We start from the raw sequence: 26,850 nt of genomic DNA on the forward strand, positions 1-26,850 counted from the left end.
TAAGCTGACAATTCATTTGATACTGAGATAGAATTGAATACTGGCCTTACCTTACCATTTAGTGCCCTGATAAAATATTGATTTTAGTTTGAAGGGTGCTAGATGGCCACCAATGCGTGTATGGTTATACGCCCTTGGAATGTGCAATTTCCATGGAAAATGAAGCTAGCCATTTTCATGAAGTTTGTTGGGGAATGCAGCCTGTTTTTATTTTTTTTTTCCTTACTTTAACTGTATGTGTTCTATAATGGAGTAGGAACCATGACTTTTGTACTGTTTGATACCTGATTGTACAATGTTAATTTTAATTTCTTCTTCTATGAAAACTTTCAATAAACAGATTGAAAATTAAAAAAGATGATGAGACCATCACCATCACTTGCATCAGTAAAAAGTAGAAAGTAATAGTGGTTAAGTTACCATCATAAGAGACCATTCATCCTTCACTGGACCTAAAGTGGTCTTTTTTCTTAATTTAACTTTAAATAATTTCTCCCTAGTAATAGTGTACTGGTCATGTTGACCACTGACTAAATTTAAAAACATTGGCCCAGATTCACAAAGCACTTATGCCGAAGTATAACAAGATACGCCGACGTAAGTGCAAATGTGCGTCGTCGTATCTGTGCGCCGGACCCACAAACTAAGATGCGCCTAAAAACAGGCTTCACCCTGCCAACGTAACTTGCCTACGCCGGCGTAGGGTGGGCGCACATTTAGGCTGGACGCATGGTGGCGCTCCCATTGATTAGCCATTCAAATATGCAAATGAGTGAAATACGGCGATTCACGATCATACGTGCGCCCGACGCAGTGCGCGTAAGTTGTACGTCCGGCGTAAAGTTATTCCCCATAAAGGAGGTGTAACCCAGCAGCAGACATGCAAAGGTCTGCACCAGGGAACACAAGCCGGCGTATTTTACGTTGGACGTGTCTGACTGGGCGTAGGTTACGTTCACGCCGTACGCAGTGATCCGGCATAGTTTAGGCAGCTGTTCCGAAAAGTGGTTGTGAGCATGCGCAGGGGGATGCGTCTACGTCTCAGCACATGCGCAGTTCGTGAAACGTATCTGTCTGGCGCTCAGTCCATCATTTGCATGGGGTCATGCCTCATTTGCATGGCTTACGCCCACTTCCACCTACGCCGGCATACGCCTTCGAAACCCAGCACTGGCTTGGTGAATTCCATGTTTGCGCTACGGCGGTGTAATGTGTGCCCTCTCTCTGTGAATCTAGGCCATACTGTATACTTTATAAACAATTCAGTTCATTACCCTTTACTGCTACATGGAAGTTTGCTCTATGTTCCCATGGCCTTCCTCGCAGTTCCTAGGAGAAGGACCTTAGGTGAAGTACAAGATGATAATTTTGGGGCAAACTGCTAAAAAGTGGCATGGTTAGTTTGTTATAAAGACCACAACTGAGATTTTAGGTACTAAGAGGCACAACTGAGAATTTCAGTATGTGTGTAATTGTATGATTTTTTATCATTTATATTTCCAGGGTCCTACTGGTGAGAAGGGAAGCCGGGTAAGAATGCAGACCTGCTCATGATTTGTTTTAGCATGTGACTAATCTCTACATAATAAGGTGGAATGATTAGCTGACATCAAAGCTTAAATACAGTATACTAGTACAAAGTAAACTGCTTGTACTTTTATTGGATTTATTATAATGGAAATACAATAATCTTTTCCCCCTCATGATCAATAGTTTGCTACTATATAATGTACTTTACCATTTTAGGTAAAGAAGCAGTGTGTTTTTGGTTGTAAGTTTGCTGCTATCCTTAGCTTCATATTCTGCATGATTGTGCTGTGGGATGTTTAGAAATATTTGTCCTGCATGTATAAAGCCCGAGAAAAAGTAAATGTGCAACAGTCGTCCATAGCAACTGATTCCATTTTTTAATATGTGTGGGAAAAGGACAGCTGGAATCCTACTGGGTAAAGCTTTCACTGTTCTGTCCTGCAGTTTTTATTCAGGAGGCCCAGTAGTATGTTGACTACATCTAAGCATGTTCTATCACACTGCAGCATATACTGTAAATTGTAAGAACACAGTATACTATGATCATTCCACCTAAAATAGCTTAAAGGGAAGCTGTCATGATACGTATTTACTTAAATGTATCTTTTTATCTATGACTAATTGATTCTGTCAATGCAAAAATGCTGATTCCTTGAGAGTTTCTGACTAGTTCACCTATAATGGTAATTACTGTATATGAAGGCTGATGGACTTTTTCAGAAAACAAATAGTTTCAAATTAGAGAGGTCACTGGAGGCTTTAAATGGTAGTGTGCCTATGTTTAATACTATACTTGTCTGATACAATAAAAGTATTAAAATAAAAAATAATGCATATATATTGTTTTTTATTTTCTCTTCAGCCTATGATATCTTAAAACAGTGCTCTAAATTAAACATGTATAGGTTCGGGAGAATGCAGTGTGTGTATGTATATACAGTACACGGTATATGAATGGCAGGAGAGACAGCTAAGAGATTAATAAGTAACAAAGTTGAGAGAACAGTAAATAATATAGGGAAAGAGGAAGCAAATAAGATTAGATTAGGGTACAAGGTAAAAAAAAACTAGAGCAACAAATATAAAACGTACAGTAAATGCTAAGTGAGGGTCTAGATATGAGGCCATCTGTGCCCACAGGATTTTATTATACTTATTCACAACTAGTACAGTGTAATGTTGATTCCTTTTTCCTTTTGTAATATGATACTGGATAGAGAGAGCAAGTATAAAATCCTCCTGTCTGGTCTTTGTAACCTGCGTTAACTCTGGGGGGGATGCACCCTCTCTTTTTGTCCTGGTGTTCAGTGTCAGCAATACAACAGTGATGGGAATCCCAAATTTTAGTGGTGTCCTAGGGACAGAAGGGGAGGGGAAATTTTCAAGTGGGAACACATGTTCTGGTGACAACTGTTTTTGAGGAATTTTCCCCAACTTTGGAGAGATTACCTCTTAGGCCTCGTACACACGATAGGATAGCCAGAGGACAATGGTCTGAATGGTCAAAACCGATCGTGTGTGGGCCCCATAGGTTATTTAACCTTCGGTTAAAATAATAGGAACTTGCTTTAAAATTTAACCGATGGACGCCTAACCGATAGGTCAAAACCGATCGTTAGTATGCAAAACCATCGGTTAAAAATCCATGCATGCTCAGAATCAAGTCGACGCATGCTTGGAAGCATTGAACTTCGTTTTTTTCAGCATGTCGTTGTGTTTTACGTCACCGCGTTTTGACACGATCGGTTATTCAACCTATGGTGTGTAGGCGTGACAGACCATCAGTCAGCTTCATCGGTTAACCTAAGACAATGGTCCTTTAGACCGTTGTCTTCTCGTTAACCTATCGTGTGTACGAGGCTTTACTTAATTTTGTATCTTTGAGACAAGTAGATAAAGGAAATCTTTCCTGACAGGAAACAGACAATACAAAATAAATCTGACAGTGATGTTAACTATTTTGTGTTCTATCCCCCCAATTTTTATTTTTTTTAGTTTTAGCTTTAATAGGAACTTTAAAAACAAATGCCCATCTGTTGACTTCAGGGGCAATACAAAAGTTGGTATTGTTCCCAGTCTCCGAAGTCATTAACGTTATAGGCACATTTTATTTGTTTTAACGAGTCATAATCTATGATTCTAGTATCCATAGATTTTTAAGAAAATATTCAAATAGCGCAATGACAATGATGCTAAATTAAATTTTACATACAATTCATCTAATTATATGTTTTAACAAACAAGTTATTGTGTTTTCAATGTATAGGCTTGACTAGATTTTTGCTTATCATGTGTTAAAATAAGTTTCTATGGTGACTTGAAAAAGTATTCATACCCCTTGAAATGTTCCACATTTTGTCATGTTACAACCAAAAATGTAAATGGATTTATTGGTGATTTTATGTGATAGACCAACACAAGGTGGCCATAAATGTGAAGTGGAAGGAAAATTATAAATTACTTTATATCTTTTTTACAAATAAATATCTGAAAAGTATGGCGTGCATTTGTATTCAGCCCCCTTTACTCTGATACCCCTAACTAAAATGTATTGGAACCAATTGCCTTCAGAAGTCAATTACAGTAGGTGACCGCGATATTGTGTCAATCTCGCTCCCTTTCTCGGCGAGATTGACCACCTACGAGCCCCATCGCGGGAGCCGGTGCCGAGCTGGCTTGCCGCGATGGAGACAAAGCCTTCATAGAAGCGACGGGAGATCCGACTTGGATTCCCGCCAATTCTAGCTGCGGCATTTGGTATGCATCCTGAGAGGGAGAACTCCATGCCAAATTTTAAATAAAAACCTGACATGGGTCCCCCCCCAGGAGCATACCAGGCTCTTAGGTCTGGTATGGGTTGTAAGGAGACCCCCCTACACCGAAAAACCGACGTAGGGGGTCCCCCTACAATCCATACCAGACCCGTATCCAAAGCACGCTACCCGGCCGGTCAGGAAAGGAGTGGGGACGAGCGAGGTGCGCGGCTTGCATCCGATTTATATAGGCCTCTCTTATGATAACTACCACGTGGGTAGTTACCGGAGCATGATGGGACTGTGACATCATAAGAGAGGCCTATATAAATCAGATGCAAGCCGTGCACCCGTCATTGCAGCGAGAAGAGGCGTCGTGTCAACATCGGAAAAAGGCAGAAGAAGAGAAGAGAAGAAGAAGACGTCACAGAAGAGCGGCTGGCCGCCGCTAGTAATTGAGCTAACACACGAAGATAGCGGCGGCCAGCCCTGAAGAAGAAGGCACCGGAGAGCGAGCGGGAGAAGAACCGGAGAGCGGAGGAGATAGAAGAAGACCCCCGGAGAGCGGAGAAGACCCCCAGAGAGCGGAGAAGACCCCCGAGAGCGGAGAAGACCCCCCGGAGAGCGGAAGAGAACCAGAGGGCGGTGAAGAAGAAGCCCTCCCTGGTAAAAGAGCTAAAGAAGACAGGGGGGCCCCCGGAGCAGACTAATAAATTATTTTAAAAACCCTGTGTCGTGTGTTTATTTACTTTTACACTTTGCCTCCAGGTGCATGGGTAGGGGTACGATGTACCCCATATTCATTCACTTAGGGTGGGGGGCCGGTATCTGGGGGCCCCCTTATTTGAGGGGGCTCCCAGATTCCGATAAGCCCCCCGCCCGCAGACCCCGACAACCAATGTCCAGGGTTGTCGGGAAGAGGCCCTGTCCTTATCAACATGGGGACAGGGTGCTCTGGGGTAGGGGGGCCCCGCAGTGTGCCCCCCTGCCCCAGAGCACCCAACCCCCCGCATGTTGAGGGCATGCGGCCTGGTACGGCTCAGGAGGGGGGGCGCTCGCTTGTCCCCACTCCTTTCCTGACCGGCCGAGTAGCGTGCTTTGGATACGGGTCTGGTATGGATTGTAGGGGGACCCCCTACGTCGGTTTTTCGGCATAGGGGGGTCTCCTTACAACCCATACCAGACCTAAGGGGCTGGTATGCTCCTGGGGGGGAACCCATGTCAGGTTTTTATTTAAAATTTGGCATGGAGTTCTCCCTCTCAGGATGCATACCAAATGCCGCAGCTAGAATTGGCGGGAATCCAAGTCGGATCCCCCGTCGCTTCTATGATGTGCTTTGTCCATTCCAGCGAGTGCGAGATGTCGGCACCATGTCGCCGAGAATCAGAGCGATGCTGTCGTGCTAGAAACACATTCTCTGCAACATGTACTGTATGTAACAAGGTCCTAGGCCTCCTTTACTCTAATGAGAACCCCCAGGGCCAGGGACAGCTGTCATCCTTCTGTATAGAGTGGGTTGCAAGGCATAGTGAGTGAAATGTAAGGTAGATTCATGGGCACCAGACACTTCTTGAATGCAAAGAGATTGGTGGAAGAGAGGGTTTAGGGCCAGAACACCCTTGGACAGTTGCAATGTCAATTGGCAAACTCAGAGACTTCTACAGATAGACAGCCATGCAGGGAAAGGCATCAAGCATGTGTTGGATTGCTTTCTCCTATGGCAACAGTAACACAGGTTGTAACAAACTCCTTTACTTTTATACAATCCCTTCTTGTAGATTCTCAGCCCACTGAGCTCTTAGTCTCTCTCACTAGACTTTCTGATTCACTGATAGGTTATTAAGAAATATCCCAAGCTTTAAACATCTCACGGAGCACTGTTCAATCCATCATCCAAAAATGGAAAGTATGGCACAACTGCAAACCTACCAAGACATGGCTGTCCACCTAAATTGACAGGCCGGGCAAGGAGGGCATTAATCAGAGAAGCAGTCAAGAGGCCCATGGTAACTCTGGAGGAGATCCACAGCTCCGGTGGGAGAATCTGTCCACCGGACAACTATTAGTCGTGCACTCCACAAATCTGGCCTTTATGGAAGTGTGGCAAGAAGAAAGCCATTGTTGAAAGAAAGCCATAAGAATTCCCGTTTGCAGTTTGCAAAAAGGCATGTGGGGGACACAGCAAACATGCGGAAAAAGGTGCTCTGGTCAGATGAGACCAAAATTTTACTTTTTGGCCTAAAAGCAAAACGCTATATGTGGTAGAAAACTAACACTGCACATCACCCTGCACACACCATCCCCACTGTGAAACATGGTGGTGGCAGCATCATGTTGTGGGGATGTTTTTCTTCAGCAGGAACAAGGAAGCTGGTCAGAGTTGATAGGAAGATGGATGAAGTCAAATACAGGGCAATCTTAGAAGAAAACCTAATGCCGCGTACACACGATCAGTCCATCCGATGAGAACGGACCGATGGACCGTTTTTATCGGTTAACCGATGAAGCTGACTGATGGTCCGTCGCGCCTACACACCATCGGTTAAAAAACGATCGTGTCAGAACGCGGTGAAGTAAAACACGTCGTGCTGAAAAAAAACGAAGTTCAATGCTTCCAAGCATGCGTCGACTTGATTCTGAGCATGCATGGATTTTTAACCGATGGTCGTGCCTACTAACGATCGGTTTTGTTCTATCGGTTAGGAATCCATCGGTTAAATTTAAAACAAGTTGGCTTTTCTTTAACCAATGGTTAAATAACCAATGACGCCCACACACGATCGATTTTGACCGATGAAAACGGTCCATCAGACCATTCTCATCGGTTTAACCGATCGTGTGTACGCGGCATTAGAGTTTGCAAAAGACTTAAGACCGGGGGGAAGTTCACCTACCAGCAGGACAATGGCCCTAAACATGCAGCCAGAGCTACAATGTAATGGTTAAGATCAAAGCATATTCATGTGTTAGAAAGACCCAGTCAAAGTCTAGACCTAAATCCAATTAAGACTTTTTTTTAAAAAAATTGAGAATCAGTGGTAAGATTTAAAAATTGCTGCTCACAGACGCTCTTCGTCTAATCTGACAGAGCTTGGGCTATTTTGCAAAGAAAAATGGCCAAAATGTTCACTCTCTAGATGTGCAAAATTGTAGAGACCCCAAAAAGACTTGCAGCTGTAATTGCATCCAATGGTGGTTCTACAACGTATTGACTCGGGAGGGCTGAATACAAATGCACTCCTCACGTTTCTCATATTTATTTGTAAAGAATGGATACCTATTTATCATTTTCCTTCCACTGAATAATTATGTGCCACTGTGTTGGTCTATCACACAAAATCACAATAAAATACATTGTGTTTTTGGTTGTAACATGACACAAGGGGTATAAATACTTTTTCAAGCCACTGTAGATATTATGTACAAAATATTGCATTTGAATAAACTCTCTCAGTATTGCAGTATCATGGCAGCTCACTTATAATGTTACTAAATGTTATGCTTATATTTACAGCTCTGAATTGATTAAGAACAATAAAACCACATAGACACTTTTCATTTGGTTTCTCTGTTCACTGCTAAAAACACCAAAAAAGTTAATATTTATTGAAAAACAATATCAGTAGACCAGTAAATTTTCCAATATGATACTATCCAAAAATATAGATAAATATATTCCTATTGTACCTACAACTAGTTGGAAACCATCAACCAATGTATTTACTATTTAAATCCATTTAAGTAAACTTTTAGTACATCTGGATTTTTAATGACAACAGTTTTCACAATGGTAAGCAATACAAAATATAAGATTGTATCAGGAAAAAAATGCTTTAAGGTTGCCATGTCTGTATAAAGGGCTGAATGCCACATTCTTGGAAGAGCCGCTTAGCGGTTATTGTGGCTCTGTGCAGCCACATGATAATATCCTAGAGAACACCAACTGAAAAGAGCTCTCTTCTCACTTGTGCAATATGCCTTGCTCCATTTCCTTTCTTCACTTTTATTGCGTGTGTATTTTCTTTGCTTTTCACAGGTTCACCTTTGTCCCCTTTATCCTTTTTCCTTAACTTGTGCCTTTTTACCTGGGTCTTTCCTCCAACCTCCTCTGTAGTCTGTTCCATTTTTTTCCCGGATTATCCTTTCTTTGTTGAAATGCCTACCCCTTGTTTTTTATTCCTCTGCTTCTTACATCCTTCCACTACATTCATTTTAGCAAACCCACAATTTGTGCTTCATAATTGCTTAATCTTACCCTAGATTTTCTAATCTTCCTCAAACACACATAAAAAAAGCTTCCTCAGTCATATATGAAAAACTCCCTATAACAGCACTAGTAAAAAGAATATTCAAGCAATGCTTTACATATATCACGTTTTACCATCACCAGCTTAATACATCCTTTGTTGTCTGATTCTGAACTATTATATTGACACCATAATTGAACTGAGCTACATAATTGATCCTTATGGTTTTTGCAAGGGGGTCCACCTTAGTCAGGGCCTTCCCTACTTAGGGGTAAAGCAGGAGTGCAGTAGGACCCATGTCACTAACCTTGTGGAAGAATGCCCATGCCAGCTGAGATCTTCAGCTGACAGTGTATGCCAATAACACATGGAGAAAATACCTGTACCTTTTGGCTTTTCTGCACTTTGCAATAGACTTCTATTATATTCTGCAGGTTTGGTGCACTTTTAGAAAGCTCACCAAACTTGCAGGTAATAACAGAAGTCTATGGCTCAGTGCAGGTAACCCGCAGGTGAGCTGCTCTGCATCTGTGGATTCGTTTGAAAGCAGCCCAGTAACCACTGCAGAACAGATATGCCCATATATACACTGATTTTAGTAATAAACTGACCTTTAATGACAGTATTCTATTCTACTCAATCCTAGAGCAGGAGGTCGCGGGCCCATTAAAGGGCTCCGCAGGCCACATGTGGCCCCCGGACCACTGGTTGGGCACCCCTGACTTAAAGCCTCTGAGAAAAGCTGAAATATGCTGTCTCCTCTTGTATACCTAAATATCTGCTAGTAACAAAGGCTTGTTTCACATCTACCTAGTGATCTATAGATTTCTACATACATTTAGGAAACAAGTGTGTTTAAAAGACACTTGATGACGTTTCTCCTGGTATACCAGGAACATTAGTTGTTCTGTTATTCCAGGTTAGGGTAATGGTAGATACATAAATAAACATTCAAATTGCTTGCATCTATGAAACAGAATTCATGCATCAAGAATTCTCCAGCTGTGCAGTCTCAGAATCTTTTTTTAAAAGCAATCGGGGAAAAACTTTGGAAATCCACCATAAACACTGGGTTTATTTACAAACTTTATAGACATAAGATTGATTCTTGTAGGATTTGTGGGTATCCTTAATATACAGTATATGTGCAAAAGAAATGAATCATGTACCCAAGATGAGCTTCAATGGGGAAAGACTGTATCTCATTATAGAATACGTGAATCAGACATCAAATGATCTGTTTTGTTTGTACTAAAAATAATTGTACAGGATACTACTAAAATAAAGGACATGGTAATGTAAAATATTATAGTCATACATGTACAGCATACCAGATCTCTTAAATATGCCATATTAAAAGTCCTTGCAACAACTATAAAAGGGATGCCACTCCATTTATGCTTCAACTAGAAGTTAATTTAGCTGGTAATCTTTTCAAATAAATTATGAAGATGGAAAATATTGTTAGAAAGATAGACCATTGGTTTCACTTTAGTGTTTTCTTTTGAATGAACATTTGAAATTTAAAATGCATCTTTATAATCCATTTAACTACTTTGTCAGCTTAGCATGGGCATTCATAAGTCATTGACCTTTGACCACAAACAAAATATTTTTGTTTTAAGCAAGGATGTATTAACCACTGCCAAAGACAATCTGGGGTGAAATCTCCCCTTTTTATAGAAACATAGAGAAGTGATGACAGTAAAAAGACCATGTGATCCATCAAGTCTGCCCCCCCCCCCCCCCCCCGCCAGAACACTCTGATCAGCGCTCTCTGCCATTTGCTGAGAGCGCTGATCGGGAGTCGGTCTGCTGCTGGTTTTCCAGCATGCTCGTCCGACCGACCGGCTTCTGTGAGACAGACCAAACTACACACAAGCTAAATGTCTGCTTTTTTCTTTTTTACTGGCCGATGTCTCATGACATGTGTACAGGGCTTATATTATCATGTGCTTAGTAATGAAATATTGTGATTTTCATTCAAAACAATGCTTAAAGCGGAGCTCCACCCAAAATAGGGAGCTCTGCTTGTTTGCACCCTCCACTGCCACATTTGTCACTTTTTTGGGGGGGAGGGTACCTGGTTTTGACAGGTACCCGCTCCCACTTCCGGCTCAGATCGCTGTGGCGATCTACGAGTATGTTCAGCCCCTCCTCCTTCCCCCTTCAGCCTTGTGGGACACACACAGTTTCCAGAAAACTGCAGAACCATTCACAAAGTGCAGAGCAACCGAAACCGAAAGGCTTCACTGCCCGTATACCTTACTTATAAAACCCTCGCCTGTACCCAAAGCCGATTGAAGAATCGGCTCATGTTCCGACATCACTGTATTCCTCGCCAGGTAAATGTCCTTATATTAAAAGCCAACAGCTACAGTATTTGTAACTGCTGGCTTAAAAAATGTTTTGGGAGACTGGAGCTCCTCTTTAAAGAGAATTACAGTATTTTAATTGTAAGGTGAACTATGGCCAGAAGTAAGAAGTTAAACTTTGATTCACAGTGTATAACAGTCACCTCTAGATGTCTGCATGGTGGGTTGAATTTGTTTTAGAGCAATTACAAATACAAATACCCAGGAACTCTGACAAACAAATAGCTTCCAGCTTCCAAAGTTGTGGCTCTAGCCTCTACCAGTTTTCTCCCCCCCATTCCTCAACTGTGCCATGCTTTTGAATCATTACTGTGAGAGGTACAGTAACCTCCCTAACCAATAGTTAACCAATAGTTAGGGGGCAAAGACAAAAGTGGACAGGTAGAGTTGGTGATCAGACTACGTATCAGATTGTTTTGTGGACAGGCCATTTTATTATCTTTCTAGCATATTTTCTCTCAGTTGACTACAGTTATTCGTTCAGACTTCGTCAGTAGTTTATGAAAGCAACCATCCATCATTTCTTAGTACTTTTAGGCAATAATTAGAAAAGCTTACATCACCTTACTTTATTTGATGCTGATGTCCTTATTTTCATATTCCTCATGAGCATTTACTATGTGCATACTTAAGTTTGGTAGTAACCTGTACATCTTTTTATTACATAGACATTAATAACCTTTTGAACATTCTCAACAAAGAATAACTGAAACTGTCACTGTCTCTAAAATTAAGTAAGAACAGTAAAGGTATAATCATAGTCCAAAAAACTAAAAACAGACAACATTATTATCCACATTCCTTCACTCACTTTTCCAGATACAAGCAACAGAAATACAACCTTGCTGTCCTTTTAAAATATATAAACATCATATTCTATGAATATTACTCAGATGTAAGACTTGCTATGCATTTAGGAGAGTGTAGATAGTTTTCCATGTTATATATAGCTCTATTTATCTTTAGATAATGTTTAACTCCATACGTTTAAAACAACTTTGAACTGGATGATCCTGAAAGTTACTATATCTTTTGTTGAACTTAATTAATTTTTACAGGGGGAAAGGGGGAAGAAAGGCTCTAGGGGGCCTAAAGGGGATAAGGGAGACCAAGGAGCGCCTGGATTAGATGCACCCTGCCCGTTGGTATGTTTGATTTTTGATTTTTATTCTATATAGGACTTGAGGATGGGAAGAGCAAAAGAAGAGTTTTGAGTTAAATTCTGTATTTGATAAGTTTCGAATCTGAAAACATTTAGTGTTCACTCATGGTTTTGCCTAAAAGTAGGGATGAATAAACATATTTATTGCAGGTTCCCAGAAGACAGAGGTTTGCTTTAACTGTTGGTAAATGTCTTCCCTTCCTCAAGACTACAATTGCCAGGTGTTTTTTTAGACGTGAACTGGCAAAGTTGCTGGACACATACAATAAAATTTACAGATTATTTTGAATGTTTGTTTTTTTGTCAAACACTGTCCCCTTCCACATTGGTTTATTTTCTGAAAAATAATTACCGCTGTGAAATATATGAGACATTCTATTTAATATTTTTTACTCAGCCATTCACAGTGAAGAAAAAAAATCTGACTGTCCTAAAAATATGTCCGGCAGCTTTGCCTTAACTGGAGTTATATGCCATAAAAACAGAAACATGAGGCACCTCATGGAATAATAAAAGTAGTTGATTTTGTAAACAGGGACAACGAGGTATAAAAGGAGAAAATGGTGATCCAGGGATACCAGGGCTGGATGGGCTGGATGCCCCTTGCCCATTGGTATGGCTTTAACAACCCTTTTTCCTGCATGCTTGACAAAGTACTTAAATCTTTGTACCTGGCATGAATGTGACTATGTGTTAACCTGCATCATCCAAATCTTTGTCTATCTGTCTGTCTATTTAACCATGCTTCTGACATTAAATTGGAAACTGACATCCTCCTTTCTATCGTATCCTAACACAAAAATGTTTCTCTTACCAATATGTTCCCAATAATTTAAAATTAATAGCAACATGCTGAAAGTATTGATTAGCTGTTCTATTAGGCTTTTAATAAAATTAGCAGATACACTGCATTTAGTAGTTTATTAGCATGAACATTTGCATTCCTATTGTTTCTTCTCCCAATCCATGAATGGCGGGGTTACTAAGCAAAACTATTTGAAAAAGGTGACTGAATGCTAGTGATCAAACAATATAATTTGGCCCAATAGGTAAAATCAGGTACATCCTGTACCTAGTGCCAAGACCAGGCATCACTTAGATTGGCTGTTAACCCCTCATGCCCACACACCTATCATTGTTGTCTCACAAACACCCAACAAGTACATCCAGAACAACCGTGCCCATGTGTTTCCTGTCAAAGACAGTATCGTTTACAAATACCCAAATTACCTCCTTCTGTATGACTGTACAGTCATGTATGTATGTTAGTGTGAGTCAAAATTCTCACGAACTGAGGCTAGTTGTAGAATGAGTAGAGGCTGCCCCTATGTTTGAAAATGAACATCAGGAAATTAGAGTAATACAGTAATGGAAGGAAATATTAAGATAGGAGGCAATGAGACACCAATGTGCCTTTAGAGAAAGTTGCATCCTTAACCTATAACTCACACAGCTCTTCATGATATGCCCCCTTCTGCTAGCACATAATTCAAAACCTTGTATATTATATTCACCTTAACCAAATGGAAATGGGAGTCAAAGATACACTTTTCCTAACTCAGTAACCCTAACAAGTACTTTTTACATTACCTACTGCTGACCAACCTAACAATCTCCAAATTTCCATTTGCTAAGAAGACCTTTCTTTACCATAACAAGTTGATAAAAATGCAATGGTGCATTGGATCAGAATGTATTTTAAGTGTATTGGTGAGTGTGCAGACTGTAAAAAAAAAGAAAAAGCCACTGCAACTCACATATAGCTGACAAATGTCAGAAATTAGCAAGTTTCAAAAGTAAGTCTTTACTTATAAGATTTCCCGTATTGCTGGTCTTTTATGAAATTGTGCTGACTAAAATACATTGTTTTTTTTTTTAATTCTTTTGAATTTTTTTGTCACTAGTTATTGTTCTGTGCATGGTATTGACATTGTCTTTATTGTATTTGAGTTGAAAGGAGAGAATTAATAATACAGGCAAATGGCACAGGCATGCAAACAGAAAGGTACTGCCAGCCTTAGTATACTATAGATATATACTTGCCAACTGACCTCTTATGGCCAGTGTTTTTGCTTGCATAATAGTACGGACAAGTAAACACTGAAAATATTATTAGTGGGTTTGTGTGTTTCATCAGTCCTGGCTTACATTTAAAAATACTAAGAACATGGATTGTTCTGTCAAGCTTTTAGGAATGTTGGCAAGTATCTTTAGATGTGAAAAAATATGCACCGATGCTGTGGCATGTTATGAATGAATTATGAATTGAGGGCTACAATGTACTTTAAAGGATGTGTGTTTTCTATGCTACTACTCCAGGATTCTCTCTGGTGTTTTCATAGTTAGGCAATCCTACTTCTGTGTACAGGAGCTCCAAATTGAATTAATAAATGCCAACACTATTCTAGTGTGTCAGATGGATACATTAAATTAATGTTCTCTAAAAAGTTGTGGTTTTATCAGGTTGATGGGAACCAGTGACATTAATAAAGCTGTTTTGTTTGGAGTTTTCATTTTAAGAATAATAAAAGCACACTAACCAAAGTATTGTTTCCATCCACAAGGAACATTTTTTTCATAAAATTCAAATAATTGAACAGAGGAGATTACTAGAACTTAAGATATTTCTGGTGTGTGATATTTTTCTACATACAACTGACATTCTGTCAAGTAATCTCCTGAATAATACCAGCTTCAACAGCTATGTCTATTTAGCCTAAAATCTTTGTTAACATCAGACATTTTCCTAATTTCCTGTATGAGTGTGGGCATACGCATTTGGCAATGATTTTCTGGATTTTTACATAAAGTGTCTTGTAATGTTACCAAGCTTTTAATTACAACAAAACATTTGTAAGCCAACATTAAATTTGCTATTATGTTCACAGCTTGAAATGATAAATAGGGAAATGTAGGCAAAACAATGCATAATGTGTGTATTATTTTAGTGTGCCGCTGTACAAAAGCATATAAAAGTACTGTTCTGTTCCCATAGGGAGAAGATGGTTTACCTGTACAAGGCTGCTGGAATAAGGTAACACTTGTACTTGTCTGTATCTGTAAACTGTGTCTTGATTTTTGGATTGTGACTTGCACACCTTGTTTATGTGAGTTTTTGTTACAGAGGAAAATGATAAATGCATAAATCAGCCTGCTGTTAGTTCCAGCATGTTCCTCTCTGTTATGAGCTTGGCAAAAAAAACAATATATACACGTGTAGTACATGTCTCAGCATGGAATATTACTTAACTTATTACCTAAAACGTTTAACCTGTTTCTTTGGATGCCTGTGGATTTGCAGGAATGACAAGTGATTAAGCTATGGACTCACTGTGCATGAACTACCCTAGTTATTAAATCGGGAAGGAGTGGGGGAGACCTGCTAGATTTTTTGAGCTGCCCTTGTTGCCTCTGTTGGCTGAAATACCTGCATTTGTCATAGAAAATAAGAGGAAATCCCCAGTGCTAGCAATGTTTATTTATATACCAAGATGTTAATTCTACAGTAGCATAATGAGGAAGGAACTTTTGTGCTGACAAGTACGAGCCACAGAAATGTTCTGCGCCTCATCTAGTCAGTGACCAATTTTTTTTCCACTGTTGATTTACATAAAGGATACATTTAACCAAAACTTGTTTGTACCTCCAATATTCATATGTGTATTTATTTTACACATATTCATTGATTGCACTCTACAGGGAGTATGGCACTATAATCCTTAAGATGCCCTGAAAAGTTATAACTTATTTTATACTATCCATTATCTTCAGCCTCTGTCTTGTGAGTCACTCCCTGAAACATCCTACATATTCAAAATTAAACTCTGGGGACACAGTTTCATTTAAATATATTCTTCATTAGCAACAAAAGATATAAATCCACCTTTGTCCACCAAATTTAATTTTAATATGGCATCATCACTGGGCTGCACAGAAAGCAGAACGGTGGGAGGGATCCTAAAGTTCCACCCGCTACAGGCTGCCTGTAGAAAACTACTGGAGGTGGGTGGATACAAGACCAGTCATCCTGCACAAAGAAAGAGCAGTAACCAGCCTTTATTACAAAAGACTCCTGGAGAAATGCAAAGTTTCACACTGGAGTACTCTATAACTGTGGAAGGCATACTCAAAATACATCAAGATTCAAGCAAAAATACACATGCTTATTGTATTTAGACAATATTTGATTATCCTGCAGTTTAGCTTTAACCACCTCTTCTTCAGTGCTTGCCTCTTTTTCTGCCTTTTAGCGCCCATTGAAAAATATTCAGGATTCTTTCTCTTTTCCACTCTTACGACTAGGTCATCTTGACTCTTTATATCTGCTTCTGTTGTTGGATGTTAATAACTGTTGTATAATTATTTGTTTGTCCTCTCGCTTTTTTATTGAAAGGACTTAAGTTGTTAACTAATAGTTTTTAATTTTCATGCCCCATAACATTTTTCCTAAATTTTTGTTTGTGAGCGTCATATGGCTATATTGTATATTTCCCAGCCTCCTTATTTCCTCTCCTTTTCATCCTATTTTCTGTAAAAGTAAAATTATTTACTTGTATTTCTTCTAAACTCCTTTAATCTTTTTCAGACTGACATATTTATTTTTTCCCATACTATGATTATGCATACAGTAGGCTGTGCTAATTTTCAGTCCAGCTTCTATAAGTTAGTTTCTGGACATATCCTTTTATTCCTAGATAGGGTTCCAATACCTTTTTCAAGTCCCAACCTTTAAGGCCTCGTACACACGATAGGTTAAACAGAGGACAACGGTCTCATGGACCGTTTTTAATCGGTCTAAACTGATCGTGTGTGGGCCCCATAGGTTATTTAACCATCGGTTAAAAAAAAGCCAACTTGCTTTAAATTTAACCAATGGATTTCTAACTGATGGGAAAAAAACAATCATTAGTAGGCACAACCATCGGTTAAAAATCCACGCATGCTCAGAATCGACGCAATCAAAGTCGACGCATGCTTGGAAGCATTGAAGCATTGAACTTCGTTTTTTTCAGCACGTCGTTGTGTTTTACGTCACCGCGTTCTGACACGATTGTTTTTTTAACCGATGGTGTGTAGGCGTGACGGACCATCAGTCAGCTTCATCGGTTAAGCGATGAAAACAGTCCATCGGTCCGTTCTCATCGGATGGACTGATCGTGTGTACAAGGCTTATGAGGATCTTCAGTCTTAATAAAAAATAAAATTCAGCAGTTGCAAATACTGTATCTGCTGACTTTTAAAAAAAGGACATTTACCTGTCCAAGGATCCAGCGCCGTCCTCCCCCGGTTCTTCGCCAGTCTTTGGGTCCCCGTGCCAGCATGTTTACTAAGAGAAGCCAGCTGTGACTCTTTGAAGTTTCACAATTGACTTCCCACTTTGCATGTATGAGCCATGCTGCACTTGAATGGTCCCCCAGGATCTTCGGACCTGTAAAGGTTCACAGAACATTGTGGTCAGGGTAGAAAGGGAGAACTTTCTGCTCAGATATCTTAAGTGGTCAGAGCAGAAGTGGGAGTGGATACTTGCTAAAACTAGGAGGAGAGAGGAAGGAAATGTTAAAACAGAACCCTTTTAGGGTGACATTCTTCTTTAAGGAACAATTTAAGATGTGTGTGTGTAGCTTCCTACACACACACACACCTTTTTTTCCGATTAGGATTCTACATTCCGTAGCTTTTGAGAATCTCTCCAGTAACATACAAGCTTACACATTGCTTACAATCTAACGCAGCGTTTCTCAACTCCAATCCTCAAGGTGTCCCAACAGGTCATGTTTTCAGGCCTTCCATTATTTTGCACAGGTGATTCGATCAGTTTCACTGCCTTCGTAATTACCACAGTCGTTTGATCTGAGGAAAATCCTGAAAACATGACCTGTTGGGGAGCCTTGGGGACTGGAGTTGAGAAACACTGATCTCTCTTACAAACATGTATCCCCTACATTCCCATAGGCTTACCACCTTGGTTCAGAGTGTCTCTGGTTCCCTGAAAAGCCACTAGCCTGAAGATCCAAAAAAAAATATTGATATGAACCACCTGTGGACCTAACCAACTAAGGCTCCCCTTGGAGACTGATTGTACTAGGATAATTAAAATAATTAGAGCTATGTATACAATAATTGCCTCGGTTATTCCTGTGTGTATAATTTAATACTACAGAAAACTGCAATCAAAGCCTATACTTTTTTTTTTTTCACAAGAAAAAAGCCTATACTTTGAATACTGGTGGATCTGCTGTTTTATTTGCAGTATTGTAGTTTTCTGTAATATCAATATCAATCAAAGTTAAGCTTTCCAAAACTGTCATGCATATGTCAACGCAGGCCATTCAGTAGCACTGAATCAGCTCATTGCTAGTGATATACCAAAGTGCAGCTTAAAAAGGGTGCTGAGGTATAAATTAATATGAAACCTACATGTAGATGTTTAAAGGCAAAGTACCCATCATTGATCATTGATCAGGGTGCAATTTACTGTGTGCTTGGGAAGCAGCCTTTTTATTTTCATGGCACTGGTATCTGACCTGTTCATAGCAAGTCTTGGACTTGAAAGGTGACATAGGATAGTGATACATAGTACCCATTGTTTATAAAAAAAAATAGCAGAAGGAACAATTGATTTCCTAATGAAACACTAAAAGTACAGCACAGAATCAAATACAGTGGAAACTTGGATTGCGAGTAACATGGTTTTTGAGCTTTTTGCTATATGAGCTATTTTTTTTTTACTTGCTTTTTGAGCGTTGTCCCGCAAGACGAGCATAATTCAATCCGCCGGGGTGTGCAGTACCGCATATGGCAAGAGGTGCGTTGGCGCCTGTGATGCTCAGAAACACTCTGAGACACCCGGAGACGCTCAAAGACACTCAGAAACACTCCGTTCGCCCTTGCACCTCTGGCCAAATGCGGTACTACATAGACAAGCAGTAGCTGTGGAATGGATTATCTGAGTTTCCATATTTTCCTATGGGGAAACTCGTTTTGGCATACGAGTGCTTTGGATTACAAGCATTCTTCTGGAACGAATTATGCTCATAATGCAAGGTGTACTGCATATCCACATTCTCATGCCGCGTACACACGATCATTTTTCGGCATGAAAAAAAACGTTGTTTTCAGCATGTCCAAAAAACAAAGTTTTCCCAACTTCATCATTAAAAACGATGTTGCCCACACACGTACGACGGCACTCTAAAGGGGAAGTTCCATTCGCCTTTGGGCTGCTTTAGCTGATTCCTTGTTAGTAAAAGACGATTCACGCTTTTTTGTCTGTTACAGCGTGATGAATATGCTTACTCCATTATGAATGGTAGTTTTACCAGAACGAGCGCTCCCGTCTCATAACTTGCTTCTTAGCATGCACGGGTTTTAAACGTCGTTTTAGCCCACACACGATCATTTTTTACTACCCGAAAAACAACATTGTTTAAGACAACGTTAAAAAATACAGCATGTTCGATTTTTTTTTTTTTGTCGTTATTCAGAAGATGAAAAACGATGTGCAGCCCACACACGATCATTTTAAATGACGTTTTTAAAAACTTCATTTTTTTCATGCCGAAAAATGATCACGTGTACGCGGCATCAGTCTTTGTTAAAACATTAAATGCCAAATGCTAAGCAGCTGAAGCTAGGTGGAAACTCTACCTCAGAAGTTTTGATAAGTCTTGGATTTGTGCAGAATTTTTTTATCCAAAGCTAAAAAAAATGTTTTAGCTATTCTTGCAGCCAGGGTTAAGCAAGTCCTTTTAATTAACAAACATGGGGCCAGATTCACAAAAGAGATATGACGGCGTATCTCCTGATACGCCGTCGTATCTCTGAGGCCCCATACACACGAGAGGATTTATCCGCAGATACGGTCCAGCGGACCGTATCCGCGGATAAATCCTCTCGAGGATTTCAGAAGATTTCTATGCGATGGCGTGTACACACCATCGCATTGAAATCCGCGCTGAAATCCTCTGCCGATGACGTGTCGCGCCGTCGCCGCTATTATGACGCGGCGACGGGCGCGACGCTGTCATATAAGGAATTCCACGCATGCGTCAAATCATTACGACGCGTGCGGGGAATCCCTTTGGACGGATGGATCCGGTAAGTCTGTACAGACGAGCGGATCCATCCGTTGGAATGGATTCCAGCAGATGGATTTGTTGAGCATGTCAGCAAATATCCATCTGCTGGAAATCCATCCCAGGGGAGATTTCTCTGCGGATAAATATCCGACGGAGTGTACACACCATAGGATCTATCCGCAGAAACCCATTTGATGGGATTTATCTGCGGATAGATTCTATGGTGTGTATGGGGCCTGAGAGTATCTATGCGGCTGATTCATAGAATCAGTTACGCATAGATAGCCCTAAGATCCGACAGGTGTAATTGACTTACACCGTCGGATCTTAGGATGCGGGAACGCGCCTAATTTAAATGGTACACGCCCCATTTGAATTAGGCGGGCTTGCGACGGACGTCTTTACGTTACTCCGCCGCAAGTTTATACTCAAGTGCTTTGTGAATCAAGCACTTACAAGGAAAACTTGCGGCGCTGTAACTTAAAGACGATACGTTACGCCGCCGCAGTTCTCTATGAATCTGGCCCATGGTTCTTTTATTTATTGATTTATTTTATTTCAATTATTTTATTAAAGTTGTATTGGTCAGCACAGGATCAAATCATAATGGTGGCTGCAGATCTTCTACAAAAGATCTCACAGACACCATTTGCTATATTAGTTAATAAACAGATCTGTGGTTCAGTGGTGGGTAGTATATGAAGACAAGGAGCATTGATTAGTTGTGTAGAGAAAAATGGTCACATAATGGCATCAACTTATGTATGTAGTCCAACCTTTTATTGCTGCACACTCCTGAAGTTTAGCACAGGAACCAAACCACTTTATTTACAAAATGTGGTTTTATATGTGGAAGGCCATTTTTTTAGTTGCTTGGAACATCCATTCTCAAGCAGGATTTATTTATGTATAGTCACTTGCACTTGTCAGGAAGTACTATAGTGTACTATTGTGTGCTATTGGTTGTCTAAGTAATAACTGGATATCAAAAAAGGAAGGAATCCATAAAACACCTTTATTTCTGCCTGTCAAAATATGTTAATGCGTTTCCTTGCAAGTACTGGGATTCCAAAACTAACCAAGTTTATGTTTTCTTTTGCAGTGATCGTTCTAACCTGGGAATTGTCCTTTGTGTCTGTACATAGAATATTTATTTTTATACAGTGTTCTGTAGAAACAAAAAGAAAGACATACCAAACTTTATTCATTTTTGTACATAAATACTAAAAAGTTTTTGTTTTCTTTTTGAACAATATCTGTATATTTTTTGTTTTTGCTTTTCTAATATTTGTGAAAAATGCTGCTGTATTTGCATGATATTTGTGCACAGTTATTAAATAATGCTCTTTAAGTTATTATACTTTGGTGCCAAAAGTACATCAGAGAAGTGATGGCCGTTTACCTGAGTATGATGGTTAATAAAATTATGATGTTCCACACCTTTGGCATTTAAAGTGAATCAATCTTTTTTTCCTGGTACACTAAAACAACCATGCTATAAGAAAATACATGTACTGTAACCAGAAACATATGAAGTGTTAGGTATCAAAATCGTTCTAAACACAAATTAGTAACAAAAAAAAAAAAAAGAATTGTGGCAAGAAAAAGGAGTGTTTATGCTTCAAATGACAGCAAACATTAAAATACAGATTAAAATAAACGATTTTATCTTTGTACCCAAGCTGGCCACTGTGATAAAAGCTGCCTATTGTTCTGTTATGCACCATTTAATGCCAAAGAAATCATATTAAGGCCATGTGCTGTAGCCTTTAGTTTATCTGATCAAAGTTATATGCAGAAAAAAATGTCACTCCGAGACAAGACCTTTAGATCATATATCAGTTCTTCTAAACTCCTGGAATGTTTACATATGCATTTAGGAAAGTTATCACTTGTCCTCATACCGACACATTTTAATTTAGGCTTACTGGCTGGTTGAGGGTAAAATGACAACCCAGACATTCAACTTCCTACCATAGCCAGCCATTAAAGTTTAGTTAAACATATCATGATTCACTCTTTGCCGCGCTCTGGAAAGGGTAGGGTAGAGTAAGGATCTTGCCTTTTAAGTTGTGTGATAGACCCTGACAGAGAACAAGCACTGCATGGTGTATAGTTTGAAAATACTTTGTATTAAATGAAAACCATCTGTCACAAAGACGGCATGGAATGTGGATTGCTCTGAGGTCCTGGGAGAACCAAAGTTCAGAATATTTTTTCTAAAAAACCTTAGAGGTGTTTGTAAAAATTGCCTGCTTGCTATCAATGCATTGTATGTTCTGCTTGTTCTGCATGATTGAGTCTTGTAATTGTGAACTCCAGATTCCTGACCATTTGTTTTTATGCCTAAAGCAGCTCTGACATTGTTATTACCAGGTGTATAGTTCCTGATTCGTCAACGCACAGTCTATTACAAAATATCCATTGGCTAATCATAAAGGACAGTATTGTGTTTCCATCAATAACCTTTGATAATTAAGTAAAAAAAAAAAACAATACTACTTTATTTAAAAGTCGCAGGTTTGTTTTATTCTCTACAAAGACCAAGATTTTTAAATTTTTACAGCTCAAAAACTTACATCTGAAAATAAAAAGATTACAACCTAAAATATAGTAGTTGTCCTGGGCTTTCAGGAGGCATAGACCATAGATTGGATGTGCATCAAAATTATTCTGCGGATATTGGCAAAACCTTTATCCCTATTATACTATTAAATATGGTGTGTGTATATATGTATATAACCAAATTTAAGCGGTGGTAAATCACATTTTTTTTTACACCTGTAAGACAGTTGCAGAATGTGCTAGTATGCATCGTATACTAGCACATTATGAAATGCTTACCTTAGAACAGAGCCTTCCAGTGGCGCGCCGTCACCACTGAAGGCGCTTCCATTTTCACCGGGTCTTCATTCCGGTTTCACGCCCTCCGGCCGCCTGATTAGCAATGCCATGATAAGGTCACTCCCTCGCATGCGCGCAGGATTCACAAGCCATGGCACGGAGCTCTGACAGGATGGCATGTGTATGCCATTCCTTCAGAACGCATGCACCGGTTATGTCACCGGCTGCATGTAGTGTGAACATCTCCTAAACCGACCAGGTTTAGGAGATATTCACTGTACCTATAGGTACTTATTATAGGCTTACCTGTAGGTACAAGTTCAAAAAAAGGGTTTAATTCCACTTTAAGTAGGGAAAGATTAACACCCTATTAAGTTTTTTTTGTCTAATTTCCCTCCAGCAGCAGAATAGCACTTCTGCACAAAACGCCATAGCTGTACGGCGGGCGCTTTAAAGAGTATATGGCGCGCCCGCGGCATGACATAGGAGCTTGTATGCATCGGGGCCGCCAGCTACTCGCGAGTGCTCCTGAGAAGGAGAGAACGGAGATCTGTCAATGTAAACAGACAGATCTCTGTTCTGTCAGGGGTGAGAAAAGTGATCTTTTGTTCCTAATGCTTAGGAACAATGATCGATCTCCTCACCTAGGCAGCCCCATCCCTCCACAGTTAGATTCACTCCCTAGGTAACAAATTTAACCCCTTGATCGCCACGTAGTGTTAACCCCTTCCCTGCCAATAACATGTATACAGTAATTAGTGGTTATTTTTAGCTCTGATTGCTGTATAAAATGTCAATGGTTCCAAAATTGTGTCCGATCTGTCTGCCACAATGTCGCATTCCTGATAAAAATCGCAGATCGCCGCCATTACTATAAAAAAACAATAGTAAAAATGCCATAAATCTATTCCCTATTTTGTAGACGCTATAACTTTTGCACAAACCAATCAATATACGCTTATTGCGTTTTTTCTTTAACAAAAATGTGTAGAAGAATACATACTGGCCTAAACTGAGGAAGACATTTGTTTTTTTATATATTTTTTGGGGACATTTATTATAGCAAAAAGTAAAAAATATTGCTTTTCTTCAAAATATATATTGTTGTTTATAGCACAAAAAATAAAAACCGCAGGAGGTGAAAAAATACCACCAAAAGAAAGCACTATTTGTGGGAAAAAATGAATGTAAATGTTGTTTGGGTACAGCATTGCATGACCGCGCAATTGTCAGTTAAAGCGGCGCAGCGCCATATCGCAAAAAATGCCCCGGTCAGGAAGAGGGTAAATTCTTCCAGGGCTGAAGTGGTTAAGATGCAACAGGAAGTGACAGGAAATCCCTATAAAGATAAGGGATTTCTCTTGTTGTTGCAGTTACCACTTGAATATTTTCTCCTTACCCTACTCTCTGCCTCTGTGACCATGGTCATCAGGACATTTGGAAATGGTGAACCTATCTAGTGGTCTTAGCAATAAAGACCCAATAGAGTTCCTAGTTCTTTCCTGTTTTATCCAAAACCAAAGAATTTTTTTTTGTCTGTACACACAGGTAAATAATATATATTTTTGAAGCACGTCTTTGCTTTGTATAAAAAAAACTGCGACAAATACATTCGCTAGCTAAGTTTTGAATGTACATGTTTGCAATTAGCCTTGTGCTATTAAAGAGACTACCAATTGCTATCTGAATATGAAGTGTTTTCAAAAACCTAAGTGTTATCTAGTCTTGATTTCCCTGGTATAAAACATTGTCAGCGCTGCTATTATTTCCAAACCCTACTCATAAAAGCACCTTCGTTTGGTACTTTAAGGGTCAGACTCCATGGCTAATAGCCAAAAAGTGAAGCCGCGCAGTAAGCAGTAAATCTGATTTTGGTCTACAAATATGGAAGAAGATGAACATGTCTCCTAGACTTGATGACTTCATGAAGTCCATCTTCTGGTGAAAGAGTTACGGTCACCAATGGATTCAACTATGGAGATTTAGTTGCCTGAGATGAGAGAGTGTCACTGTAATAAAATCCCTTTTCATCCATAAGGATAGGTGGTTACCAAGAAAAAGGATCTAGTGCACTATGAGGATGGTGTTCTGATAGTTTCCTGTAAGTCCAAATGCGTGACCGAATAGTCTGCAAGAATTGGAAAGACCCATTCTTTGGACATGACATGAACTCCTACAATTACTGGAGAGTTATTTATTTTGGGGAAAATCTGTGGATTAAACAGGAAGACCAGAAAACCTCCCCAATACACCTTTAGATGATTCCTCAATAACCCTCCCACTGCCTTTCACAGTCTGTTGTTTTGTGTATGAAGGAATTCCACTTTCTCCTTTGCAATTGTATTCATTAACTCACTTTAATGTAATGTTATTACTATTACTTCTGAATACTGGCTACACAATATTTATTACGATATTTTATATACATATAGTGCAGTAGGATTTATGATTTTATATTGCATTATATTGAAATTATTATGTTTAGATTAGAAAGAAGATCGATCTTTGGGGCCAGATTGATGAGGTCCCTGTAGTGTTCATGCAGGTAATGCCTGAATAGACGCCCATTTCCAGAGTGTTTTCAGGATGTCCTGCATTGTTAATGTTCTTCTTGTCCAAATTTCAAATCTGATTTTCATTTAACCCCTTCACTGCCATAAGTGCTAAGTAAGCATTTTCCACTAAGGGGTTAACAATGTACTTTGAAATTAAGCTACAGATTTGATTGTGGTCACTGTTATTAGTTGTAGGTTATGAAATAGAATTTAGACCCTCCTGTTTTAGATCTTGTAACTGTTGGGTGAAGTTATTTCAGACAAAATTTTATTTCAGTCTACACTACAACCTTGTGAGGTTCTGAATCTCAGTTTTGTTTTGGCTGACCTACAGCTGAAGTGAAATCTGGAACAAAAAGTTGCTCTTCAGCAGTCTGGCGAGGGTTATTTTTTGTGTATTTTGTATGTGGTCGTGTTTTACCTTTTTTGGATTTTTAGCTTACAGACCAGGGCTGCAGGCAGTATGCCTTTTTATGTTTATATGTAAATATTATGATGACATAAAATATTTATAATACATTACCAAACACACACATTGATATGCAACAGATGCGTTTGCAGTGTGTAGTGTCTCCATTTTATAGTTTATTTTCTTTTTATTACTGGTCCTTATGAAATTAATCCTTTTTTTATTTCAAATTCATTGGCCTTGTTTTAAATTGATATGTTCAGTTTCTTATGTAATAAACATACCTAGCAAAAATGAGGTTAGAATTAATTACCTAACAAGTGTCAAATTCAACCCCCCAAACAGTAACTGCGTGCGATAGGACACAGTTACTCTGCATCAGACAATTTTAATATTCATTTTGTAGAGCTGGGTGGTGCTGATTTCGATGATTCCTGCTTAATGTGTATGGCTACCATAAGTCTTACTATTAAAGTAGTTGTAAACCCTTAAATATACCCAACTGAAGTGACTAGCCTCAGGTGATACAAAGAGATGAAACAAATCCTTCTACATAAGTTATACCTGTTTATGTGCAGCTCTCTCCTCTCTATGGCTGTTCAAAATACACAGATCAAAGGCTATTTCTCAGCTTTAGAAGGCAGAGTGCAAAAAACTGATGTCACACGCTGCACAGCATAAGACAGGGATTGAGGCAAGTATACACTGTAGAGGGATATGATTTATCATTTTTTTTTTAATTAAGACTGAAAACAAGGGCTGAATGTTTAGTTGGCAATCAGCTATACACAGATTCCCCGCAACATACAAAGATGTTAGCGGCAGGTATAAAGAACAGGCACTTAAATGTGCCTACATAAACCCGCAGCAGCTTTCAGTGTCTTTGTTCTGCCCAA

At 39.4% G+C, this 26,850-nt stretch overlaps 1 protein-coding gene across 6 annotated transcripts in view; it reads left to right on the forward strand.

The window, feature by feature from the left end:
* The window catches only part of COL13A1 (collagen type XIII alpha 1 chain), a 352,395-nt gene extending 330,810 nt beyond the window's left edge, over positions 1–21,585 (forward strand). For all 6 annotated transcript variants that reach the window (XM_040320468.1, XM_040320470.1, XM_040320469.1 and 3 more), the window contains 4 exons: positions 1,504–1,530; positions 11,965–12,051; positions 15,064–15,102; positions 21,249–21,585. In XM_040320468.1, coding sequence (XP_040176402.1) covers positions 1,504–1,530; positions 11,965–12,051; positions 15,064–15,102; positions 21,249–21,251 — 156 coding nt within the window. In that variant the 3' untranslated portion in view covers positions 21,252–21,585. The remainder of the gene's footprint in view (positions 1–1,503; positions 1,531–11,964; positions 12,052–15,063; positions 15,103–21,248) is intronic.
* The last annotated feature ends 5,265 nt before the right edge of the window (positions 21,586–26,850 follow it).

Source organism: Rana temporaria, chromosome 8 (genome assembly GCF_905171775.1).
Source record: "Rana temporaria chromosome 8, aRanTem1.1, whole genome shotgun sequence".
NCBI classification, from domain to species: Eukaryota; Metazoa; Chordata; class Amphibia; order Anura; family Ranidae; genus Rana; species Rana temporaria.